General features: G+C 37.7%; 1 protein-coding gene across 1 annotated transcript; it reads right to left on the bottom strand.

Moving 5' to 3' along the window:
* Positions 1-5994: 5994 nt before the first annotated feature.
* LOC131144580 (organic cation/carnitine transporter 3-like) lies at positions 5995-7813 on the bottom strand. Its single transcript, XM_058093298.1, has one exon. It carries the CDS (start codon positions 7662-7664, stop codon positions 6132-6134), a length of 1533 nt encoding a protein of 510 aa, XP_057949281.1. The 5' UTR covers positions 7665-7813; the 3' UTR covers positions 5995-6131.
* Between the last annotated feature and the right edge of the window lie 13480 nt (positions 7814-21293).

Here is a 21293-nt window from a genome sequence, read left to right as displayed (position 1 = left end):
TGTGCAGCCCGAAGGCGGGACCCGACAATGGCTAGCCGACCATTGCCGAATCAAATATGTATGTAAGTACGATGAGCCTGCCACACCCTGGTCCGGACTGCTAGGTGGACGTCCACACTCTACTGAAAGCCACATCGACTATCCATCTCCCATCCCCTCGTGGGACGGTAGCACTAATAAGGCCTCGTGCCAAAATGAACCCATAGCTACGGTACCAAGCTCCTGGTCTGAACTAAACTAACATCCTGGTTGTGAAAACATATAATACATGATCATACGTAACATCATTACGGCCTCATGCCGAAAACATAGATACGGCCTCGCGCCGAAATCATACATATGGCCTCGCGCCAAAATCATAGTAAATATGGCCTCGCGCCAAAAACATAGATACGGTCTCGTGCCGATAACATAAATATATGGCCTCGCGCCAAAATCGTTTCAGGTATATATATACTGAAAATACAACATTTATCACATAATCGTCAAAACCATCACAATATAACTCATATTTTCATAATACCTGAAATCATGCTTTGTTCGTAAAATCTTTCACATCATAATACATTTCACACAAAATAATATTCATGCCACACATATGCTGTTAAAAGTCATACTTCATATTCTAAAATCGTGAATTACTTACATCTCATACATACATATACATTTTAATCATCATAGCAGTATTTTCCTAATCGTACATTTTATTCGTAATACACAATATAACATATGCTTTTTTAAAAATAAATTTAGAAATAATTAATAATAATTTGTATGAAAAATTACTACTTTAGTTTATTCCCTTACCTGGCTATTGATAAATTCCTTAGGACCCAAATCCTACGCCCTTAGCGTCCGAAATTCAACTCCTGAACTTTACATTTTTCCCCATATTAATTAATCTATTTCTCCAAAATAATACTCATCTAGCCTTCCTTAGGCTCCATATACCTCAAATTAATATTTAAACTATTATTTAATATCCCTACTTAATTTTTCAAATTTTACCTGCGGGTCCCAAAATTACACCCGCGGCGCTCACCCGAGCCCTAAATTTTAGAAATCCTATTTCAGTCGCAGATGCTTAATATTTTAGCATTTCTAAATTAATACTAATTAATTAAAAATAAGCCCCTTAATAATCGTCGCACCTCAAATTTGGGGTTTTGGCCCGACACTCCCACGAGAATTCCATCCCACTAGACTTGTAGAGAATCATCACTAGATTCTCGTGGTGGCGTCCGTTCGTCAATTGAGCTTATATTTTGCAAGAAAATGGCTTACCTTAGGGAATATGCTTACGCCGCTCTTATCACCGATCCGCTTCGGTAGAAATGACGGCAGCAGCAAATGGAGTCCAGTGGTATCTTCGGATTTTCGATCGGGCAAAAATCCGTCACGAAATCGAGGAGAGATGGAGAGAGAACGTGAGGAGAGAGAGAGAGAGTTCAGAGAGTTACAGAGAAAGAAAAGAAAAGAAAAGAAAAGAAAAGAATGAAGAAGAAGAAAGGTGGGGGGGGGCGTGAATCAATCTTGAGAAGTCACCTGAAGCTTCTTTGAAGCTTCAGGTGATTATATATATATATATATATATATATATATATATATTCATATAATAATAATAATAATAATAATAATAATAATAATAATAATATATTTTATTTAAAAAAATAAAAAAAAATTAATTATTATTATTATTTTTAATATCCAATTAATTAATTAATATATATATATTTTTTTGGAAATCAATTCACTAATTTTTTTATATCTCTATTTTTGGGGTTTTTACAGGATTCATGAAGGGTGAAAGGGTTTTAACATTCAGAAATGTAAAGACAATCCAAGGGGGGATTATCGTCTGAAGGAGAAGCAGAATCAGAATTCAACTTCTCTCAGCTACTCGCTACCTTCTCTTCATTACCACTTACCCTGCCGAACACTGAACTACTCTTCTTCTCTGGTGAAATCCATGGATTCTCTGCAGGCTTCAAAATGTCCATCAGCAGATACTAGCCTACTATTTGAGGCTGCTGCTTATTATCTTGTCCTCTTTTCATTCATGCAGCTGTCGCTGCCGATTTGGCATTTGTTGCTGCTTGTTTTCTTCTACCTTTATTCTTTCCCACTTATGTGCCAGCAGCTACCACCTCCACCTTAAAATCTTCATCGCTGAAATCATTGTTTTCATCTTCCCTATCAGATATCTCTGTAACAGTTAACAACTTTTCTGTGCTGCAGCCCTTGATACTTTCTTCCTTGCTGGCACTTGGGGAATTTCATGTTAATTCCCAACATCAAGAACAATAACTTTTGAAATAAGCAGAAGACTCGATAAGTATAAATGTAGTAGTCATTGGAGGAGTAATGACTAGTCTATCTGATCTGAGATCATTAGGGTGTTTCCGTACTTAGACAAATGGTACGATTTGGAGCAAATTGGCTAGGGTGATTGCTAATCAAAGATGGATTGTGGGGGATCTGAGGGCTAAGGTTGAATTCCTTTTCCCTAGGATTCTCTCTAATCACTCGCTCTGCCTAATTTCCTTGTTTGAAGAGGGGTGTCTGGGAAGACAATGTTTAAAAATTTTCAACATATGGACTTTTAGCCATAATTTTCTTGACATTATCATACAAAGTTGGGATGCGCAAGTCCAGGGCTTTGAGCAATTCAAATTGGTGAGGAGACTTCAGGGCCAGGGCTTAATGCATCCCATTTCTCCCACATTTCGGTTAGAGCATAGAAGGTTGGGAATGATGTGATCGAGCTCACAACAAAAACTGCACGACAATCCCTCAGATGGTGACTTGCAACTACTAGTGAATGAAAGGAGAGAGACTGTGAAATGATAGGGGGTCTGGGTGTACTGGATCTGAAAGCCTGGAATCTTTCCTTACTCACAAAAACACTCTAGAATATCCACTCTAAAAAAGACTCTCTCTGGTCCAAATGCGTCAATCAAATCTACCTGAAATGTTCAAGTCTGTGGCAGGCCAGGATAACAAATGATGAATCCTCACTATACAAAAAGCTCATTGGAATTAAGAACCAGATTATGTCAAGATGTGCGAACCACTTGGATGCATTGCTTCAGGTTTTTGAGGAATGGGACCTCGATCATTCTAGCTCTTCCATTTGCTATAACTTTTGGATAACTAAAGGAACTACGGTTCCTTGGTCCATGGTGGTTTGGAATAGTGGAAGTACCCCTATACATGCTTTTACTCTTTGGCTGGGAATTATAAGGAAACTACCTACTTGTGATAGGCTTATTGGGTTTGAAGGAAACCTGTATTGTTCCTTTTGGTTGGTAAGAGAGTTGGTTTGACCTCTACTGTTTATCTCATATGGAATGCCAGAAATAGGAAAAGGTTTGAAGGAAAATTCATATCCCCAATGAAGTTGATTTTGACCATTCAGAACATATATACACAGTACTAGGCCAAAAGGGCCCTAGATTGCTCAGGCTCTTTTAAGATCCTCAGTGTTGACTTTATTACTTGTAATTTTGATGGGACTCATTTCCCCCCTATATCTGCCTAGTGTTCCATGTAAATACTCATTTTGATCAATATATTTACTTTTCAATCAAAAAAACAGTATGATAAATTGATAGATCATCGACTCTCTTTATGCTACAGATAGCGGCAATAACTGAAACATAACATTTAAATATTTCCTACTCAATAATAAAATATATAAATATTTTCCTATTTAATTAAATATAATTACTGTATATTTATAGTGTATGATTGTTATATATTACATTTAACTAAATTACAAAATTGTAAATTAAGCAAATCTCGCTACTCCAAGTAGCGAGATTTAAAGGCAAGCCCTATTCTTTTTTTTTTTTTTTGGATTACGCACCGGGTATCACGTATCCGTTTTACTGTCCATGTGACTAATCCTGCGCCCCTTGAAGTTGACCCCACAACTCCAAAGGGAGGGTAAATTCAGGAGTTCAGGGGCGGAAATGAGCCCAGGAGGATTTGAACACCTGACCTCATGAGAGGCACTCCCACAGCCCACACTACCACCTGAATCACACCCTGGGGGTTAAGGCAAGCCCTATTCTTGCAGAGAAGCGTGGCACCAAAATCTCGCTACTCCAAGTAGCGAGATTTGCTTAATTTACAATTTTATAATTTACAATTCCCAACCTTAATACACGTGGCAAATCTCGCTACTTGGAGTAGCGAGATTACGTCAGAGTCATTTTGGGAAATATTTTCCTGAAAGAGGTATTATTTAATATATTTAAAAAAAAAAAGATAATCCGGGAAAAAACTCAAATAATTGCTGCTGCTTAGTGCTTATCAAATTCTCTAAACTATACTTCAAATAAAAAAATAAAAAAGGTCTTCTCTCTTTAAATATTGAGATAAACATTGTTTGTTAATTCCTAAACCACCATGCGATATATGTTAATACCTATATGTTAATTAAGTCCAGCTAAATGCTTTTTGTGCTTACTTACGTAGGCATGCACAACTGAATATGAGAGAGAGAGAGAGAGAGAGAGAGAGAGTAATCAGCACATTTGATAAATTATTTTTAAAATATTTTTTGTAAATAAAATAAGAGATAGGTACACGGTCGCCTTGCCATCGCCAAGTTCCGCACGCCCGTCGGAAACAGCTCCATCGTGTATATCAAGACCACGTCGAACGCCGTGCACGCGCTGAAGAACGACGCCAATTCCAGCCCCACCATCCACGCTCCACCCGCCCACGCGCACGCCACCCTGCACACCCCGCTCACCCCGCAAAACGCCGCCACCCTGCTCCGCCGGCTCAACCTCCTTATCAACAGCAAAGTTACTAGCGACGCCGGAAACTCAGCCAGCGCGTTGAACGTCACGCTCAGGTACAGATCGAACGGCAAGCTCCCCACTGCCAGCGGCATGCCGTCCTACACTATCCCCAGCCCGAAACCAACCCCCATAGCCGCCGCAAAGCCCATCTCTTTCCCAAAAGCAGTTCTAGCGACGACCTTGCGTCGTCGTTAATGATGGGTTCCACGCCCGAGAAGCTCACGGTTAGGTTCTTTTTCGCTGCTATGCTTTTTAAGGTGGCTATGGCTTCTTCTCTGCATCCCTGCACGAAGAACCACCGCGGAGATTCACGAACAAAGAAATGGATTAGTACACAGTAGAAGAGAGTGGGGATAGAAGTTCAGAGATAGAGGAGCCGCCACGACGAGCCGCGGTTGATGTAGGTTGTCGCCGGCGACGACAGAAACCCTAGCCCAGATGTTGGGGGAGAAGGCGGTGAGCAGAGCGGTGAGAGACATGAGTAGGCACGAGAAAACCCCTTTAAAAGCCTTAATGGAAAGGCATTCTTGAAATGCATGGGAAAAGTTCTAGGAAGTGGCAGAAATTCGAGTCCGTCAAGGGTCCACCACTACGTTTTGGGAAGATATGTTGGTGTGTTAACCACCACTCAAATTTATGTTCCCACAATTTTATCTTTTATTACTCTTCAAAGAAGCCTCAATGTGATCTTTTTTATCACTCAGCTCTCGTCTCTCCCTAACTCCCACTCCCCCCCCCCCCCTCTCTTAATACACAAATGGCAAACTATAAAGGCTCAATGGATTGTACTTGTACATTATTTATTTGTGCAAACCAAATTATAGTAGAATGGAGCAAACGCATCACTTAGAACGAAAGGTACAACCTATTCAAAAATTAATGATATAACATAATAAAAAAATTGAAGAGACTTCATGACATTTAATTAGAATAGCAAAGATTTTTTAGGGTATTCAATTGGAATGACAAAGGTTCAAACATTTTTGGATAATATCTAATATGTTTGGACATACTAGAAATTAACTTTTAATTAAAATACAAAATATTGAAGGATAGTTAGAGTATTTTAAAATTTATTACCTAGTACTATCAAAATTTTAGTTTTAGTTAATTATTATTATTATTATTATTGCAATAGTTAGGTTCAAATTTCCTATGAGTTTATTTAGAGAGTAAGGAATAATAAATTAAGGGATGATTCTTCAACCCTAAATTAATTAATTAGACACTACAACAAATAAAAATAGGTCTGCTTGGGGTTAAAATATTAATATTTGCGTGGCCAGATTATTCCAATTACAGGCTCCACAGTTCAAGCTACACGGCAGCCGCTGTCGCTGCAGTACCATTCATCTCCTCTTCTTCCGCCATAGTATCACTGAGTAGTCTCCCCTTCGTCTCGGGCAAACACATCGCGAACAGCCCACAACACCCTATCATCACCCCGAACACCCCGTATGACCACCACCACCCTTTCCTCCTCCCCGCCGCCACCACTGCCGGACTGAACACTCCTCCCACCACGACCGCCTGCCTCACCATTGCCATCGCCAAGTTCCGCACGCACGTCGGAAACAGCTCCACCGTGTATATAAACACCACGTTGAACGCCGTGCACGCACTGAAGAACGACGCCAGTTCCAGCCCCACCGTCCATGCGCCACCCGCCCATGCGCAAGCCACGCTGCACACCCCGCTCACCCCGCAAAACGCCGCCACCCCGCTCCGCCGGCTCAACCTCCTTATCAACAGCAAAGTCGCCAGCGACGCTGGGAACTCCGCCAGCGCGTTTAACGTCACGCTCAGGTACAGATCGAACGGCAAGCTCCCCACCGCCAGCGGCATGCCGTAGTAGACTATCCCCAGCCCGAAACCAACCGCCATAACCCCCGATAACCGCCGCAAAGCCCATCTCTTTCCCAAAAGCAGTTCTAGCGACGACCTTGCGTCGTCGTTAATGATGGGTTCCACGCCGGAGAAGCTCACGGTTAGGTTCTTTTTCGCGGCTATGCTTTTTAAGGTGGCTATGGCTTCTTCTCTGCGTCCCTGCACGAAGAGCCACCGCGGAGATTCACGAACAAAGAAATGGATTAGTACACAGTAGAAGAGAGTGGGGATCGAAGTCCAGAGGTAGAGGAGCCGCCACGACGAGCCGCGATTGATGAAGGCTATCGCCGGCAACGACAGAAACCCTAGCGTGAAACAGAAGAATCCGATGATGCTTACTTGGCCGCGCCACCGTTTCCCGACTGTCTCCGTCGACAGCACGATGGCGCAGCCGCCGACGGCGGAGCGGCCAAACCCGACGACGAATTTGAGGGCGGAGTAGACCCAGATGTTGGGGGAGAAGGCGGTGAGCAGAGCGGTGAGAGACATGAGTAGGCACGAGAGGAGGAGAGTCGTCTTGCGACCCAGCGACGAGTCAGAGAGCGAGGAGAGGACGATTCCGCCGACGAGGCAGCCGACGAAGAAGGAGGAGGCGGGTAGGCCGGCGACAACAGGCCCGGAGCACTGTAGGGCCCACTCGGAGACAGTGGACAAGGTTGCGGAGCGGTCCCAGGCCCAGGAGGTCGGGGGGAGGCGGCAGACGGTCGTGGCAGGGGAGTTGCAGGAGGAGTCGGTGGGTGGTTGGGTGGTGTAGTGCCAGCAGGGATCGGCGTCGGCGAAGATGCTTATGAAGGCCTGTTGGGCGTCGAAGGCCCAGGCGAGGGAGACGAGGAGGGCTTGCAGGAACTGGGTTGTGCCGAATTGGCCGATGCAGTGCTCAATGGCGTCGTCGAGGGAGGGGGAGAGGTGCTTTTCCGAGTTCGCCGAGTTAGACTCGGGAAGAAGCGGCGTTGAATCGGCCATCGATCTGTGATCACTGTTTAATTTCCGTGGGAAGAAGTGGAGTTGGGTATAATACCTGAAGGAAGAGATTGGTGTTGTGATGAGCTTTTGTGGAGGAAACTGGAAAGCGAATTCTGTGGGTGGTGTTCTGTCATATGTCCAAATTTAAATAGTGGGAGGAGGAGCGTGGCCTTCCATCAGCCTCTCTCCTTAGTGAAAATATTTTAAATAGTGGATGTAATTAATATGATAAAAGTATACGTATTCTTCAATTAGATTTTCTATTAATATACAGTATTTTTATTGAATAAAAGAGCAGATGTGTTGTTTTTTGTCCCACATTGGTGGAATAGTTCACATTAATATAAAGTGTTGTTTTGAATTTTTTATATTATTTGTCTCACATTGAAAAGAAATGTTTTTTGGACTTGAGGTTAAAGTTATATAAAGAATTCAACTCTTTATTTGTAAAACACATCTCAAAGTTGTACTTTGTCAAGAAATAGTGGATTAATCATCGGCGCCCGAGGACGTAGGTAATTCTATACCGAACCTCGTAAATTTCTTGTCTTGTTTTTTTTTTATTGTTTTATTATTAGTTTCTACATTACTTTAATTTCTTATATATTTAATAGCAATAGTTGTAGTATTGGTGTTTGACACAAGTGGGGTGCCCGGTACATCAAGATGCAAAGTGATCTTAAAGGAATTAATTTTTTTTTCAAAGTTATTGAAACATGAATTTAAAATTCTAGATCTAAATTTGTATTTTTGTAATCAATTAATTTTATATTATATTTTATTAAATTTAAGGTTTGAATTCTATGTTTCCAAATATAAAGAAAAAATTTTCAGTCTAAATTAATTTTATGCAAATAAGTATCTTTTAGAACTAGGTGCCTGCCTCTCTAGAACTCACCCATCATCACTAAATCCATCATTAGATAAATCTCGATAACTAAAACAAATTGCATTGTCTTTTATGTTCATTACATTGTTTGTGTTGATTCTCTATTCATAAATTTAGAATTCAAAGTTTTAGGTTTAAAATAATACAAAATTATTTAAAATTTTTTAAATTTATTCAAATTCAAATATAGAGTCTAAAATTCATACATCAAATATATATAAACCTAAGAAAGCATAAAAAGTATATTCCCATGAATCGCATTCTTGGGGATGGGATGCCTGTATTATAAGAATATTTTTGTTTGATTTGCGATGTTAGATTTTAAGAAATATACACTGAATGTTGATGTCCATGTTAATATTGTTAGATTCAACAAGAAAATTTTTACCAGCATTTCAATAAGAAAACCTTTACACCCTTTAGATTCAATATGATATAAATATTGTCTAAAAAGTTATAAGGTTAGGTCATCAAATCAGGTGTAGAATAATATAATATTTTCTCATTATTATTACCCTTTTATTTAGTAGGAAAGTATCATGCTAGATTGCCAATCACATTACATTTTAAACAAGCAATCATATTTCTTGAATTTTTGATAAATTAATCACTTCTTTTATTTAATAACCGAATTAGCTCGTCTATAACTTTCACATTTGGTAAGTTTAAAATAAACATATCGTTGTGAAATAACATAGAGGTTTTCTTTTATTAACATCTTTTATTTTTAGCAAAGCTTCATATAATACTAAAAAATTGAGGGCGGAATACAATATAAGATATTTAGAATTAGAATACATAATTATTTTTAAAATATAAAAATTTTAATACTACATTTTTTTATATTTTCATAAATATTATGTTAACAATTAAATAAATAATTTATTTTTATTTTTAAATGAATGTCATGTGGCATTCCTCTTTTGATAAAGCTTTACATGCTTGCATGAGTTGTGACTTTCTAAAATTTAGGCTTTTTTGCCCCATGGATCAAACTAGGACATTGGTGAAAATCATTTTATCCTTGAAAATGTGATTCAAAAATTATAACTTTTAATGTGCAAACTAACCTTTACAGATGGTAAGTTGAGTGATAATGTGTCTTTTGTGTGTGTTTTGTATGTAAGTTTTTGCTTTTTGTAAATTTTGTAATATATAGGAGAGACTGCAATAACTTTTTGAGAAGCACATGGAAATAAATTATGTTTTGGTGTAAAACTTGGAATTTTTATTTATTTACTGGTTTATGTGACAATCTCATATCACGATTAAAAAAATCCAAATCAAAACCCTAACCCTACTATGATTGCAAATTACAAGCACTAAAAAATTTCTTAATTTCAGCTATTAAACTACAAATATTAATTGAATAAGTAGTACCATACTTACCCACTAAATATCATACTCTTATTTATTCACTGGTTTATGTGATTGTATAATATTTAGTAGAATAATATGCATCAAATTTAGTACAATATACGTAAAGTAGTGAATACATAAAAAAATGATAATTAATTTATAATGTAATTATAATATTTTTTTGCAATAATACATCTATTTGCTTCTAACTAGAGAGGATGGAGGAGCATGAGTTTACCATTGTATCACCAATAAATGAGATGAAATAAGGAGGTCCAAAAGGTTTGTCGGTGATTGAAGTTTCTATGTAATTAAAAAAAATAAAAAATAAAAATAATTGAGATGAGATTCTCCAATCACATCATAGCCACTAGAGATGGGAGACAAATGGTCCATGAGAGAGAGAACCAATTATGCAAATGCCGCATGCATGTGGCCTGACACCTTTTTGTTGACCCAATAAAGCCAATTGCCATCGTGGTTGCCAATTCATACATGCTCATAAGCAGATGCTGCCACGTCTTATCCATGTCATCAGTGGTTCATACCGCAAGTGGCCTTAATATATCTACCGTTGGATTTATTATCAAAAGTATAAACTGTGGTCACCGTGCATCTATTCATTCACTAGGTATTAAAAAAAAGATATATAAAATTAGCCGGCATATTAAAATGGTTCATCTAACCACATTAGCAATATTTGAATTTCATTTTTATTGCTTCATTGACAGCACCAATTTTGTTCTATATGGATGATGAGATTGTATTCTTGTAGAGCCAATTCTAATAGATTTATTGGATAGAAGGGCTCGATTAAGGTGCATTTGATGAATTAAAATTTATAATATTATGATATGAGTGGAGTGATTTAACTATTCAATCTTGGATATTTAATGAAAATTTTGATTTGTGGTGAATAACTAAATTTTAATTAAAATAAAAATTTTATTGGACTCATATATTATTGGTTCATTTTTATTATCCTTTCTTTCCTTCAGGATTTGAACATAAAATATCATATGTGAAAGAAGTTTTACATGAAGGTTAATTAATTTGAAATCGTATCATTATTAAACTCAATATTTACCTGAAAGTTAATTTGTTTGAGATCATGACTTGATACTTTTTTATAGATGGAATCCAAGATTGTTTACGCCTCTCCCAGGTTTAGTGATTAGTTAAAAAGTTGTATTCTCAAAGACTCAAATTGTATTGTGTATATATGATAATCTCAAGTTTATCAACTAAGTAATAATTATTTGTTGTTGAATTACACTAGAGCTCAAATCTTGGCAATTACAATTTTTCAATGAAGAGAAAACTTTTGTATATATTGAACCCACATAAAAATCATATACATACATACATAATAATTCCATTTTTCACCAATTATTTCTTCAAAAATCCTGATTTAATATATTCCCCTTACTTGGTTTCCTGATCTACGCTAGCTGAGACCCCAAAATGATGTCTGCGATACTCACTTGAACCCTGATTCAATAACCCTAATTTAATTAAACCAACCTTAAATAAAATACTATTTTAACATTTTCTAAACCCATAAATTTCAAATAACAATTGAACTCCCAAAAATAACCAATTTTCTTAATTTCCTAAATCTCACTCTCGCTTTGGAGTAGTGCCTAGGACCCTCAAATTGAAAATTTGCTCAAATCAAAATGACAACAATCGAGACTAGGACCCTGTGGTGGTGCCCGATCATTGATTTAGTTGAAGATTTAAGAAAAAATTGAGAAAAACGAGAGAGTATATCTTTCCCTAGGAGTGGTGCCTACGCCGCTTCCACGACAAATTCGCTTCGATAGAAATTTCAGTGGTAGACATAGGAACCCAACGATATCTTCGATTTTCTGATCGGTCGAATATTTGTTGAAAAAATAAGGTGAGAGAGGAGGAGGGATGGAGAAGGCGTGAGTGAGCTGGAGAGAGAGAGAGAGAGAGATTGAAATTGGCGCAAGAGACCTTTCTTATAATAACCCCAAATAGGGATATAGAAGATTATTGTGTGATTCCAAAAAAAAATTAAAAAAAAAAAATTTAATTAATTAATCGGATTTAAAAATAAAAAAAAAATAATAATAATAATTAAAATTTATTTTTATTTTTATTAATAAAATATATTAATATTAATATTAATTAAATATATTATTATTATTATTATCCATCCTGAAGCTTCAGGATGTTTCATTTCATTTCTTCTTATTCTTCTCTTCCCTTTTCCTGCGTGCAGTAACTCTCTCTCTCTCCTCTCATTCTCTCTCCCTCTCTCCTCGATTTCGTGATGGATTTTCATCCGATCGAAAATCCAAAAATACCTCTGGACTCCATTCTCCGCTGCCGTCATTTTTACTGGAGCGGATCGGTGGTAGGAGGCGGCGTAGGCGTATCCCCTGGGGTAAGCCAATTTTCCTTTTTTTCTTTAATTTTTTACAAATTATGAGCCCAATTGATGAACGGACACCACCACGAGAATCTAAGGATGATTCTTTACAAGTCTAGTGGGACGGAATTCTCGTGGGGGTGTCGAGCCAAAACCCCAAATTTGGGGTACAGAGGTTATTAAGGGGCTTATTTTTAATTAATTATCATTAATTTAGAAATGCTAAAATATTGAGCATCTGGGTTTGAAGTAGGATTTCTGGAATTTAGGGTTCGGGTGAGCGTCATAGGTGTAATTTTGGGACTCGCAAGCAAAATTCTAGAAAATTAAGTGGGGGTGTTAAATAATAGTTTAAATATTAATTTGATGCATATGGAGTCTAGGAAATGCTAGATGAGTATTATTTTGGAGAAATAGATTCATTAATCTGAGGAAAATGTAAATTGCAGGAGTTGAATTTCAGGCGCCAAGGGCGTAGGATTTGAGATTCTAACGAGACTCTTAGTAAGATAGGTAAGGGGAATAAATTATAACAGTCTTTTTATGAAAATTATGGGTTGAGAAATATGTGAAAATGACGTATGTTATTTTACCTGAAATTTATTATGATATAAATATCAGATGAAATTTGTGTGGCATATGATTTATATTGAGAAATGTTTAAACTAAGTTAGATGATTTACCCTATGAAATATGTGATACTGAAATGTGTTTTAATATGAGAATTGAAATGTGGGAAAATGATGAAAGTGAAATGTGCAAGAAATGTATTCTCTGAGAAAATGAAGAAAGGTGAAACATGGAAATGTGTTTTGAGAAATATTAAGTAATTGTGAAATAAGATATGTATATGATTGTGACAACCCGAATAAAAATGAAATTTAAATAATAAAGAGGAAAGGAAATGAAAACAATAACAGAAGGAGGAAGTCAACTTCGTCGACGACATTGCACTTTGGAAGGATAAAAGAAGGGGAATCATCAGGGCTTCGTCAACGAATACAAGGGATTCGTCGACAAAGGTTTAAAAGAATTCGTCGATGAAGACTGAATTTCGTCGACGAAATTAATGAAGAATTCTCTCTCCAAATCTACGGAGCAGATCGTTGGTAAAAGCAAGTTGGAGATCATCCCTAAGTTAAGGTAAGATTTTTTAAGCTAAATTTGGTCTTGTCGTAGTCATAAGAAATGATGTACACGTAGAAATACTAAAGTTTAATACTGAGAGTTTTCAGTTTCAGGGTATTGATCAGGAAATCTTACGGGGGGTAGACTAGCATATTTTAGGGGCTTTCTCAGTAGTTAGGTAAGGAAATAAACTAAAGCAATTATTTTTCACGCAAATTATTATTATGTATGAGCAAATTGATTTCCTAAAAATATGTACGATGTTTGAATATTATGGAATTAATGCATGTTTGAGAAAATACTATTATTATGTTGAAACGCGTATATATGTGTGAGATGTCAAAAAATTATGATTTTAGAATTAGAAGTATGATTTAGTATAGCACATGTGTGGCATGAATGTTATTTTACGTGAAATGTAATGTGATATGAAAGATTTTACGAGCAAAGCATGTTTTCGGGTATTATGAAAAAATGTGTCATGTTACGATGATTTTGACAAATATATATATGATAATTGATTTACTTTCAGAATGTATATACCTGAAATGATTTCGGCGCGAGGCCGTATTTATGTATGATTTAGGCGCGAGGCCGTATTTATGATTTCGGCGCGAGGCCGTGTTTATGAAAATGATCAGCACGAGGCCGCTATTATATCATGTATTATATGTTATCATAACCCGGATGTTAGTTTAGTTCAGTTCTAGAAGCTCGGTACCGTAGCTATATGTAGATAAGATATCTACGTTCAAATTAGTGCTAACCATCCCACGAGAGGATGGGAGATGGATAGTTGATGTGGCTTTTAGTAAAGTGTGGACGTCCACCTGACAATCCAGACCAGGGTATGGCGGGCTCATCGTGCTTACAGACATATTTGATTCGGCAGTTGTCGGCCAGTCATTATCAGGTCCCGCCTTCGACCTGCACAACTCGTCATGGGGGGTAATATATGACATTAGCTAGTTATTCATCCTAGGTATGTTTTCAGTATTATCAATTATAACAAATGCTTTATGTACGTTATGATTTATTAATAAATATGAAAGCACATGAGAATTTAGTATGTTATGATGAATGTTTACTGAAATATGAAATGTATTGTATATGTATAATTGCATTAAATGTTCATGTTGTCACACAGCTGTATTTAATTTATTTTCCCTTACCGAGAAGTGTGTCACCCCCAACGTTAATTAATTTTTTAGGAGACCCCAAGTAACCGGCGGGTCGTAGCCGCCATGGAGTTAGTGGTATTACCCCATTAGAAGGGTAAGATTTTGTACTCGGATCATAATTGTTTTGATTATGGGATCCTAGATGTATTTTGAGATATTTTGGAGGAATGTAAATAGACACAGTATGTAGGGAAATGTAGATAACTTTGGTATTATATTTCTAGTATTATGCTTTATGGATGGATGGTTGAGATTTTATATTTGCTGTTGCTCAAGTTTCTGCTGTGATTGACAAGTGTCCTCGTTACCCACGGGTTCGGGTCGACTTTTCCATTTATTTATGTTTCATTTAGGTTAAATTAAGCAGGTCGTTACAATGATTGTATGAGATGAGATGAATTATGAACTGAGAAAATATTATTTAAATAATGAAATGTGTTGAGAATACTGATATTGAAATGTGAATATGTGAAATGAAAATATTGCAATGTTAATTTTGCAATATGAAAATGAGAAATGTGGAAATACGTGAAATATGAATGATAAAATGTCAATACCGCATAATGATTGCGGGTATGTGGTGGTAAACCCTGTTGGATGGTTATGATATTGAACACGGTACCAGTTTCTAGTGGTGTTAGTGCAACTACATAGACTCTTAGAGTGTGTGACGTGACAGTCGACTATGCCATTTTGTAGGGTTGTTGGGCCCCCTGAGTCCGGATCAGGGTTATAGGCCGACCAGTCGTACTACAGACGCGATATGTGATATGATATTTGATATAATCGGGTCGGCCAACTGCGGTTAGATCCAGCCTTCAGGCCGCACAACCTTGACCATGGGGGGAAGCATGGCTTGGATAGAAAAATCCTCAGGGTGGCCATGTGTTACAGACGCGATGTTGGTATTTGATACCAAAGATACTCATGAGCCAGAAAGTAAAATGAAAAGGGAAAGTGAAAGAATGATAAAATTGGCTAAAATGAGAAATGAAAGAAAGAATGGAAATTGAGAAATAAAGAATGATAAAATTGAGAAATGGAACCATGTGAGTTGATAATATACATATTTGATGTGAAATGAAACTCTCCGCCTGAGGGCTTACTGAGTAAGGTGAGTGCCCTGAAAAGTATCAGATGTGGCCATACCCAATTGTATAACGTGTTAGGGCAGAGGCAAGGTACCTGTATGGGCGAGTAATCTTCTCTATTCTCAGGAACTTCGTAGGTAAAAATGTGTTGGAATGATTGATTTTGAGAAATGATTTTTAAAACTTATAAAAACTTGTGTTATATATCTATATGATTATGAGAATGTGTATATCGGTGTATTTTCTTAAATGAAACAATGATTTGAAAAGTAAAGTGTATTGTAATTGAACTCATATGGCCACACACTGTAAATAATTTATTCCTTCTTACTGAGATGTGTCTCACCCAATTTATCTAAATTTTTCAGGAAACAGAGACTGGCTGGGTGATAGAGCTCCGTGATAGTAGGGAGCTGGAACCCTGATATATAGGGTGAGTTTGGACTAGGGAGGTGTGATTCCCTAGGATTGTATTATTTTTGGGTATGAGATAGTATTGTGTATTTATGTACGTTGATACTCTGGGTATTGTATTATGACTAATATGTATATACTGTCTTTCGCTGTTAAGTTGTATAATAAAATAACTTTTTACCCGGTACCCAATGCGGGTCGGGTCGTACGAATGATAGTAGGATTGTTGACGTGGCAGATTTGTGAATGTTATGGATGACGTGTAAATTATTTACTTATTACTGTTTATGAAAAAAAAAATTTGTACGAAAATCGGGGCGTCACATTTTTGTTCTCAAAAAAAGGAATTTCCTTTCCCGAAGGTTAAGTTAGGTTACCTTATAATAATAATAATAATAATAATAATAATAATAATAATAATAATAATTTATTATTATTATTATTATTATATTATATTATTTAATTAATAATAATTATTTAATTTTAATTTTAATTAATTACTTAATTTATTTTTTTTTTTTTTAGGATCATTACTATATGAACTCTCTGTCTGCAAGGATATCTTCAACTTCACGTCTATTAGGTTGAACTGTATTCACTTCTACTCTGGTTGACTGACTTCTGCTCGAATCGTTGGTGTCAGCGTTGTACGGCTTGAGGTAGCTGATGTGAAACATAGGATGCACTTTCATCCAAGTTGGAGGGTCGATTTTGTAGGAGACCTTCCCGACTTTGGCTAAGATGGGGACTGGTCCTTCATATTTGCGAAGTAGTCTCCTTTCTTGTCCTCGTAGTGACCTGACCTGTTCAGGATTGAGCTTAACAAGCACTAAGTCACCTACGTTGAAGTGCTGCGGTCTTCTCCCCTAATATGCTGACTTCTTCATCCGCTTAGTAGCTTTCTCTAGGACAATCTCAGCATTCCATCTCCATTCTCTAGTCAAGATGTACGCCTTGAGACTCTTTCCTCTATACGACTTATCCACCGTGTGAGGTAATAGCAGCTACTGGCTTGTAACAAGCTCAAAAGGGATCTTGTTGGTTATTGAGCTCTTTTGGGCTTTGAAACATAACTGAGCCACATCAAGTAGTTGCACCCAATTTTTCTAGTTGGTGTTGACGAAATGGCACAAGTACTTTTCCAATAGTCCATTGAATCTCTCTGTCTGTCCATCTGTCTGTGGGTGATAACTAGAAGAGATTTCAAGTTGTGAACCGAGGATTCTAAAAAGCTCTATCCAAAAGTTGCCAGTGAATCTTGAGTCTCAGTCACTAACAATGTCTTGAGAAACACCCCAATATTTCACAATATTCCTGAAAAACAACTTTGCTATCTCCTCTGCCGAATAGTACTTTGGTGCGGCTATAAATGTACCATACTTCAAAAACCTGTTTATAATAACAAGTATAGACCCTACATCTCCCACTTTGAGTAGGTTGGTGATGAAGTTCAATGAGACACTTTACCATGGTTTGGATGGTACAGGTAGGGGCTCCAACAACCCTGTAATTTTCCTCCGCTCTATCTTGTCTTGTTGGAAAGTGAGACAAGTTCTGGTATAATCAATCACATCATTACTCATGTGTGGCTAATAGTACCCCTGCTTCAATAAGGCAAAAGTGTGTTGCCATCCTGGATGTCCGGCCCACATGGTGTCATGACATTCCTTCAACAATGTCTTCCTCAGATCACTAGCTCATGGCACAAAGAGCCGGTTACCATGGGTCATCAGCAATCCATATTCCATCCAGAACTGTCGTACCTTCCCTTCTTCGGTAAGCTTCAATAAGTTTTGCGCAACTGGAACTTTGACTAAGTTCTCCTTGATGCACTCTTGCATCATTGTGGTAACAATACTCACAGTCAAATGTGCTACCATTTGTAAGTCCGCTAGCTCGGCCTTCCTGCTCAATGTATCGGCGACTTGGTTCAATCGCCCCGCCTTGTGCTTAAAGGAAAAATCAAATTCTGCCAAGAATTCCCGCCATCAGCCCTACTTGGGTGTCAACTTTGGCTGATTGAAGAAATGGCTAACACCTCAGTTATCTGTTTTCACCACAAACCTTGACCCAAGTAAGTAATGTCTCCACACACGGAGACAATGTATCACCGCTAGCATCTCCTTCTCTTGAGTTGTGTACTTCCGCTCTACTTCACCAAGCTTATAGCTTTCGTACGCAACAGGATGTCCCTCATGTAACAAGACTCCTCCAAGGGCGAAGTCTGATGCATCTGTCTGTATCTCAAAGGGTTTCATGACATCTGGAAGAGCAAGTACCAAATCTCTTATCATGGCATCCTTTAAGTCATCAAAGGCTCCCTAGCACTTCTCTGTCTAGTTCCACCCATGACCCTTCTTCAGTAGTTCTGTCATAGGAGTCGTTCTCCGTGAATACCCCTCTACAAACTTCCTATAGTAGTTGGCAAAACCAAGAAAGGAACATAACTCCCTCACTATAGTTGGGATCTTCCATTCTTGAATTGCCCTTACTTTCTCCATATCCATCCTAATATGACCTTGTTCAATCCCATAACCAAGGAATTTGATGCTTCGCTGAGCGAAAGTGTCACGACCTACTCATTTTTCCATGTATATTTTTTTTTATAATAATGTCAACATAAAATCAATACTACATATCCCACAATCCAACTCAGTAGGTCACCATCCACCTGGACCCGTAGGTACCAGGGATATAACAAAACATACAGCAGAAGCCTACGCACCAGAAAGTATAAAATCATATACATCTCATCATAATGTGCATAACATATACCAGAGTACTACAACCACTAATTCTCAGTATATACAACCCAAAAATAAATCTAGGGACAATTCCCTTAAAATCTAACTGTCCTTATCAAAACTTACGCTTCGTAGAGGGCAGATAAACAACAATAATTCTGTGGGGCTTTTCCCGCTCTCCTATCCGGTGCTCCTAAAAAGTTAATGAAATTTATGGGTGAAACACCTCTCAGTAAGGGAAATAAACTAATACTAGTGTGTGGCAACATGAGTAATTCGTGTTCAACATATATCATATATAACACATTTAGTGCTGTTTCATCAAATCTGGGAAAACATATATATATATATATATATATATATATAAATCAATAAGGCAGAACATACTGCATTTTCATAACATATCTCAACTCATGTCATAATAATAATATAAAAACCATCCTAGTGGGTTAGCTGGCTGTTGTCATGTATTACCCCCACATGACTGGGTTGTGTGGCCCGAAGGCGGGACCTGACAATGGTTGGCCAACCACTGCCAAGTCGATAGTCTAATTTGTAGGTCCGATGGGTCTACCCAGACTAGTCTGTACACTAGGGGCGATAACAGCACACTTCTAAAAAATAACCACATCGACCATCCAATCTCACACCACTCCGTACAACGGCGTTAACACAGATATCATGATCACGGGGATCATGGATACATAACAACGGTACCGTGCAAGTGCTAGCCTAGACCAAGCCAACCAGGTTCTGATATCATATACATATACTAAAATCGTGATACAGGGATAACTCATATCATTAATTATCAAATCATTCATATCAAATTTCACATATACATATATCATGAAAATCATCAGCCCGTAAGCCGGTATTTCACATTTTATCATAACTCGGCCCGTACGCTGACAAATTACATAGCACAGCCCGTACGCTGGCAAATCACATAGCTCGGCCCGTACGCCGGCAAATCTCATCCACATAACACGGCCCGTACGCCAGCAGACATATCCACATAGCACGGCCTGTACGCTAGCAAATCACACATATATATATATATATATCTCGGCTCATATGTCGGTTTTCCATCATAAAAATCCATGTCATCCACATTCCCAGAAAACAGTATTTCACAACATTTTTATACTCATGCCACACTGAACAAATTTTTCACGTATTCAACATAGTATCATTTAAACAGTATTTTCCAAATATAAATCATATATATAAATATATATATATATTTTCCGCAAATCAGATGCTAAATATATATATACAAACATTTTCTAAAAAAAAAAACTAGTTTAGTTTATCCCCTTACCTGATTCTTGGAAAACCCCTAATAAAACTGCCCCGTACCCACAGGGTTCCTAATTCAACACCCCTAAAAATGAAAAATTTCAGAATTAAAGTTCAGTATTTCGAAGCATACCATATTTTCCTCAACTTCCAAAAGCTCAAATATTGGGTAGAAAGTTTTCACCCAAAAGCATTCAAGTTTAACACCTGAGGGGTTCCCTGACCAATACTCCGAAACTGAAAACCTCCAATATTAAATTTCAGTATTTTCATGCGTAGAACACTTTTCTCAACTGTCAAGACTCCAAAAATTAAGTAAAAAGGCTTACCCTGAAGTTGGGATGGAATCCAACTTCGTTTCCCTGACGATCCGCCCCGGCAAACTTGTAGAGAACTCTATCGGGATCGTTGTGGTAGCTTCGGATTGTCGATCTGACGACTGGTGGGGCCGAAAACGTAGAGAGAAGGGAGAGAGAGTCGTAGAGAGAGAGAGGAGAGAGAGAGATTTCTTAAAAAAATGACATTTCTCCCGGATTTTTCATTCTTATAAAACAGGATTTCGTCAACGAGCCCTGAAACTCCCCATTTTTGTTTTTCTCTTCCGAAATGCAATGTCGTCGACGAAGTCTATGGCCTCCTTCTGTTTTCGGTTTCCATTTCCCTTTCCTTATTATTTAAATTTCATTTTAAATTCGGGTCGTTACAAAAAGAGCACTTCTCTTTCTTCACATACAAACTGCTCCTCTTTATCCAGTAGAACACCTTCCGTAGATGCTCTTTATGTTCCTCTAGAGTGGAACTGTAAACAACAATATCATCTAGGTATACCATGACAAACTTGTCAAGGTACTCACGAAAAACCTAGTTCATCAAGGTACAGAATGTTGCAGGCACATTTGTCAACCCAAATGGCATCACCAAGAATTCATATGCCCCATACTATGTCACACAAGTAGTCTTCGGCTCATCCCCATTAGCAATCCTCACCTGATAGTACCCTGACCTCAAGTCAAGTTTAGTGAAGTACTTGGCATGACTTGATTGATCCAATAAATCAACAATCAACAGAATAGGATACTTGTTGTGCACTGTCACCTTGTTAAGCGCACGGTAGTCTACA

The sequence above is a fragment of the Malania oleifera genome, chromosome 12 (genome assembly GCF_029873635.1).
Source record: "Malania oleifera isolate guangnan ecotype guangnan chromosome 12, ASM2987363v1, whole genome shotgun sequence".
Classification (NCBI taxonomy): Eukaryota; Viridiplantae; Streptophyta; class Magnoliopsida; order Santalales; family Ximeniaceae; genus Malania; species Malania oleifera.
The sequence above is the reverse complement of the archived record's forward strand: the minus strand, read 5'-3'. Positions and strand labels throughout refer to the sequence as shown.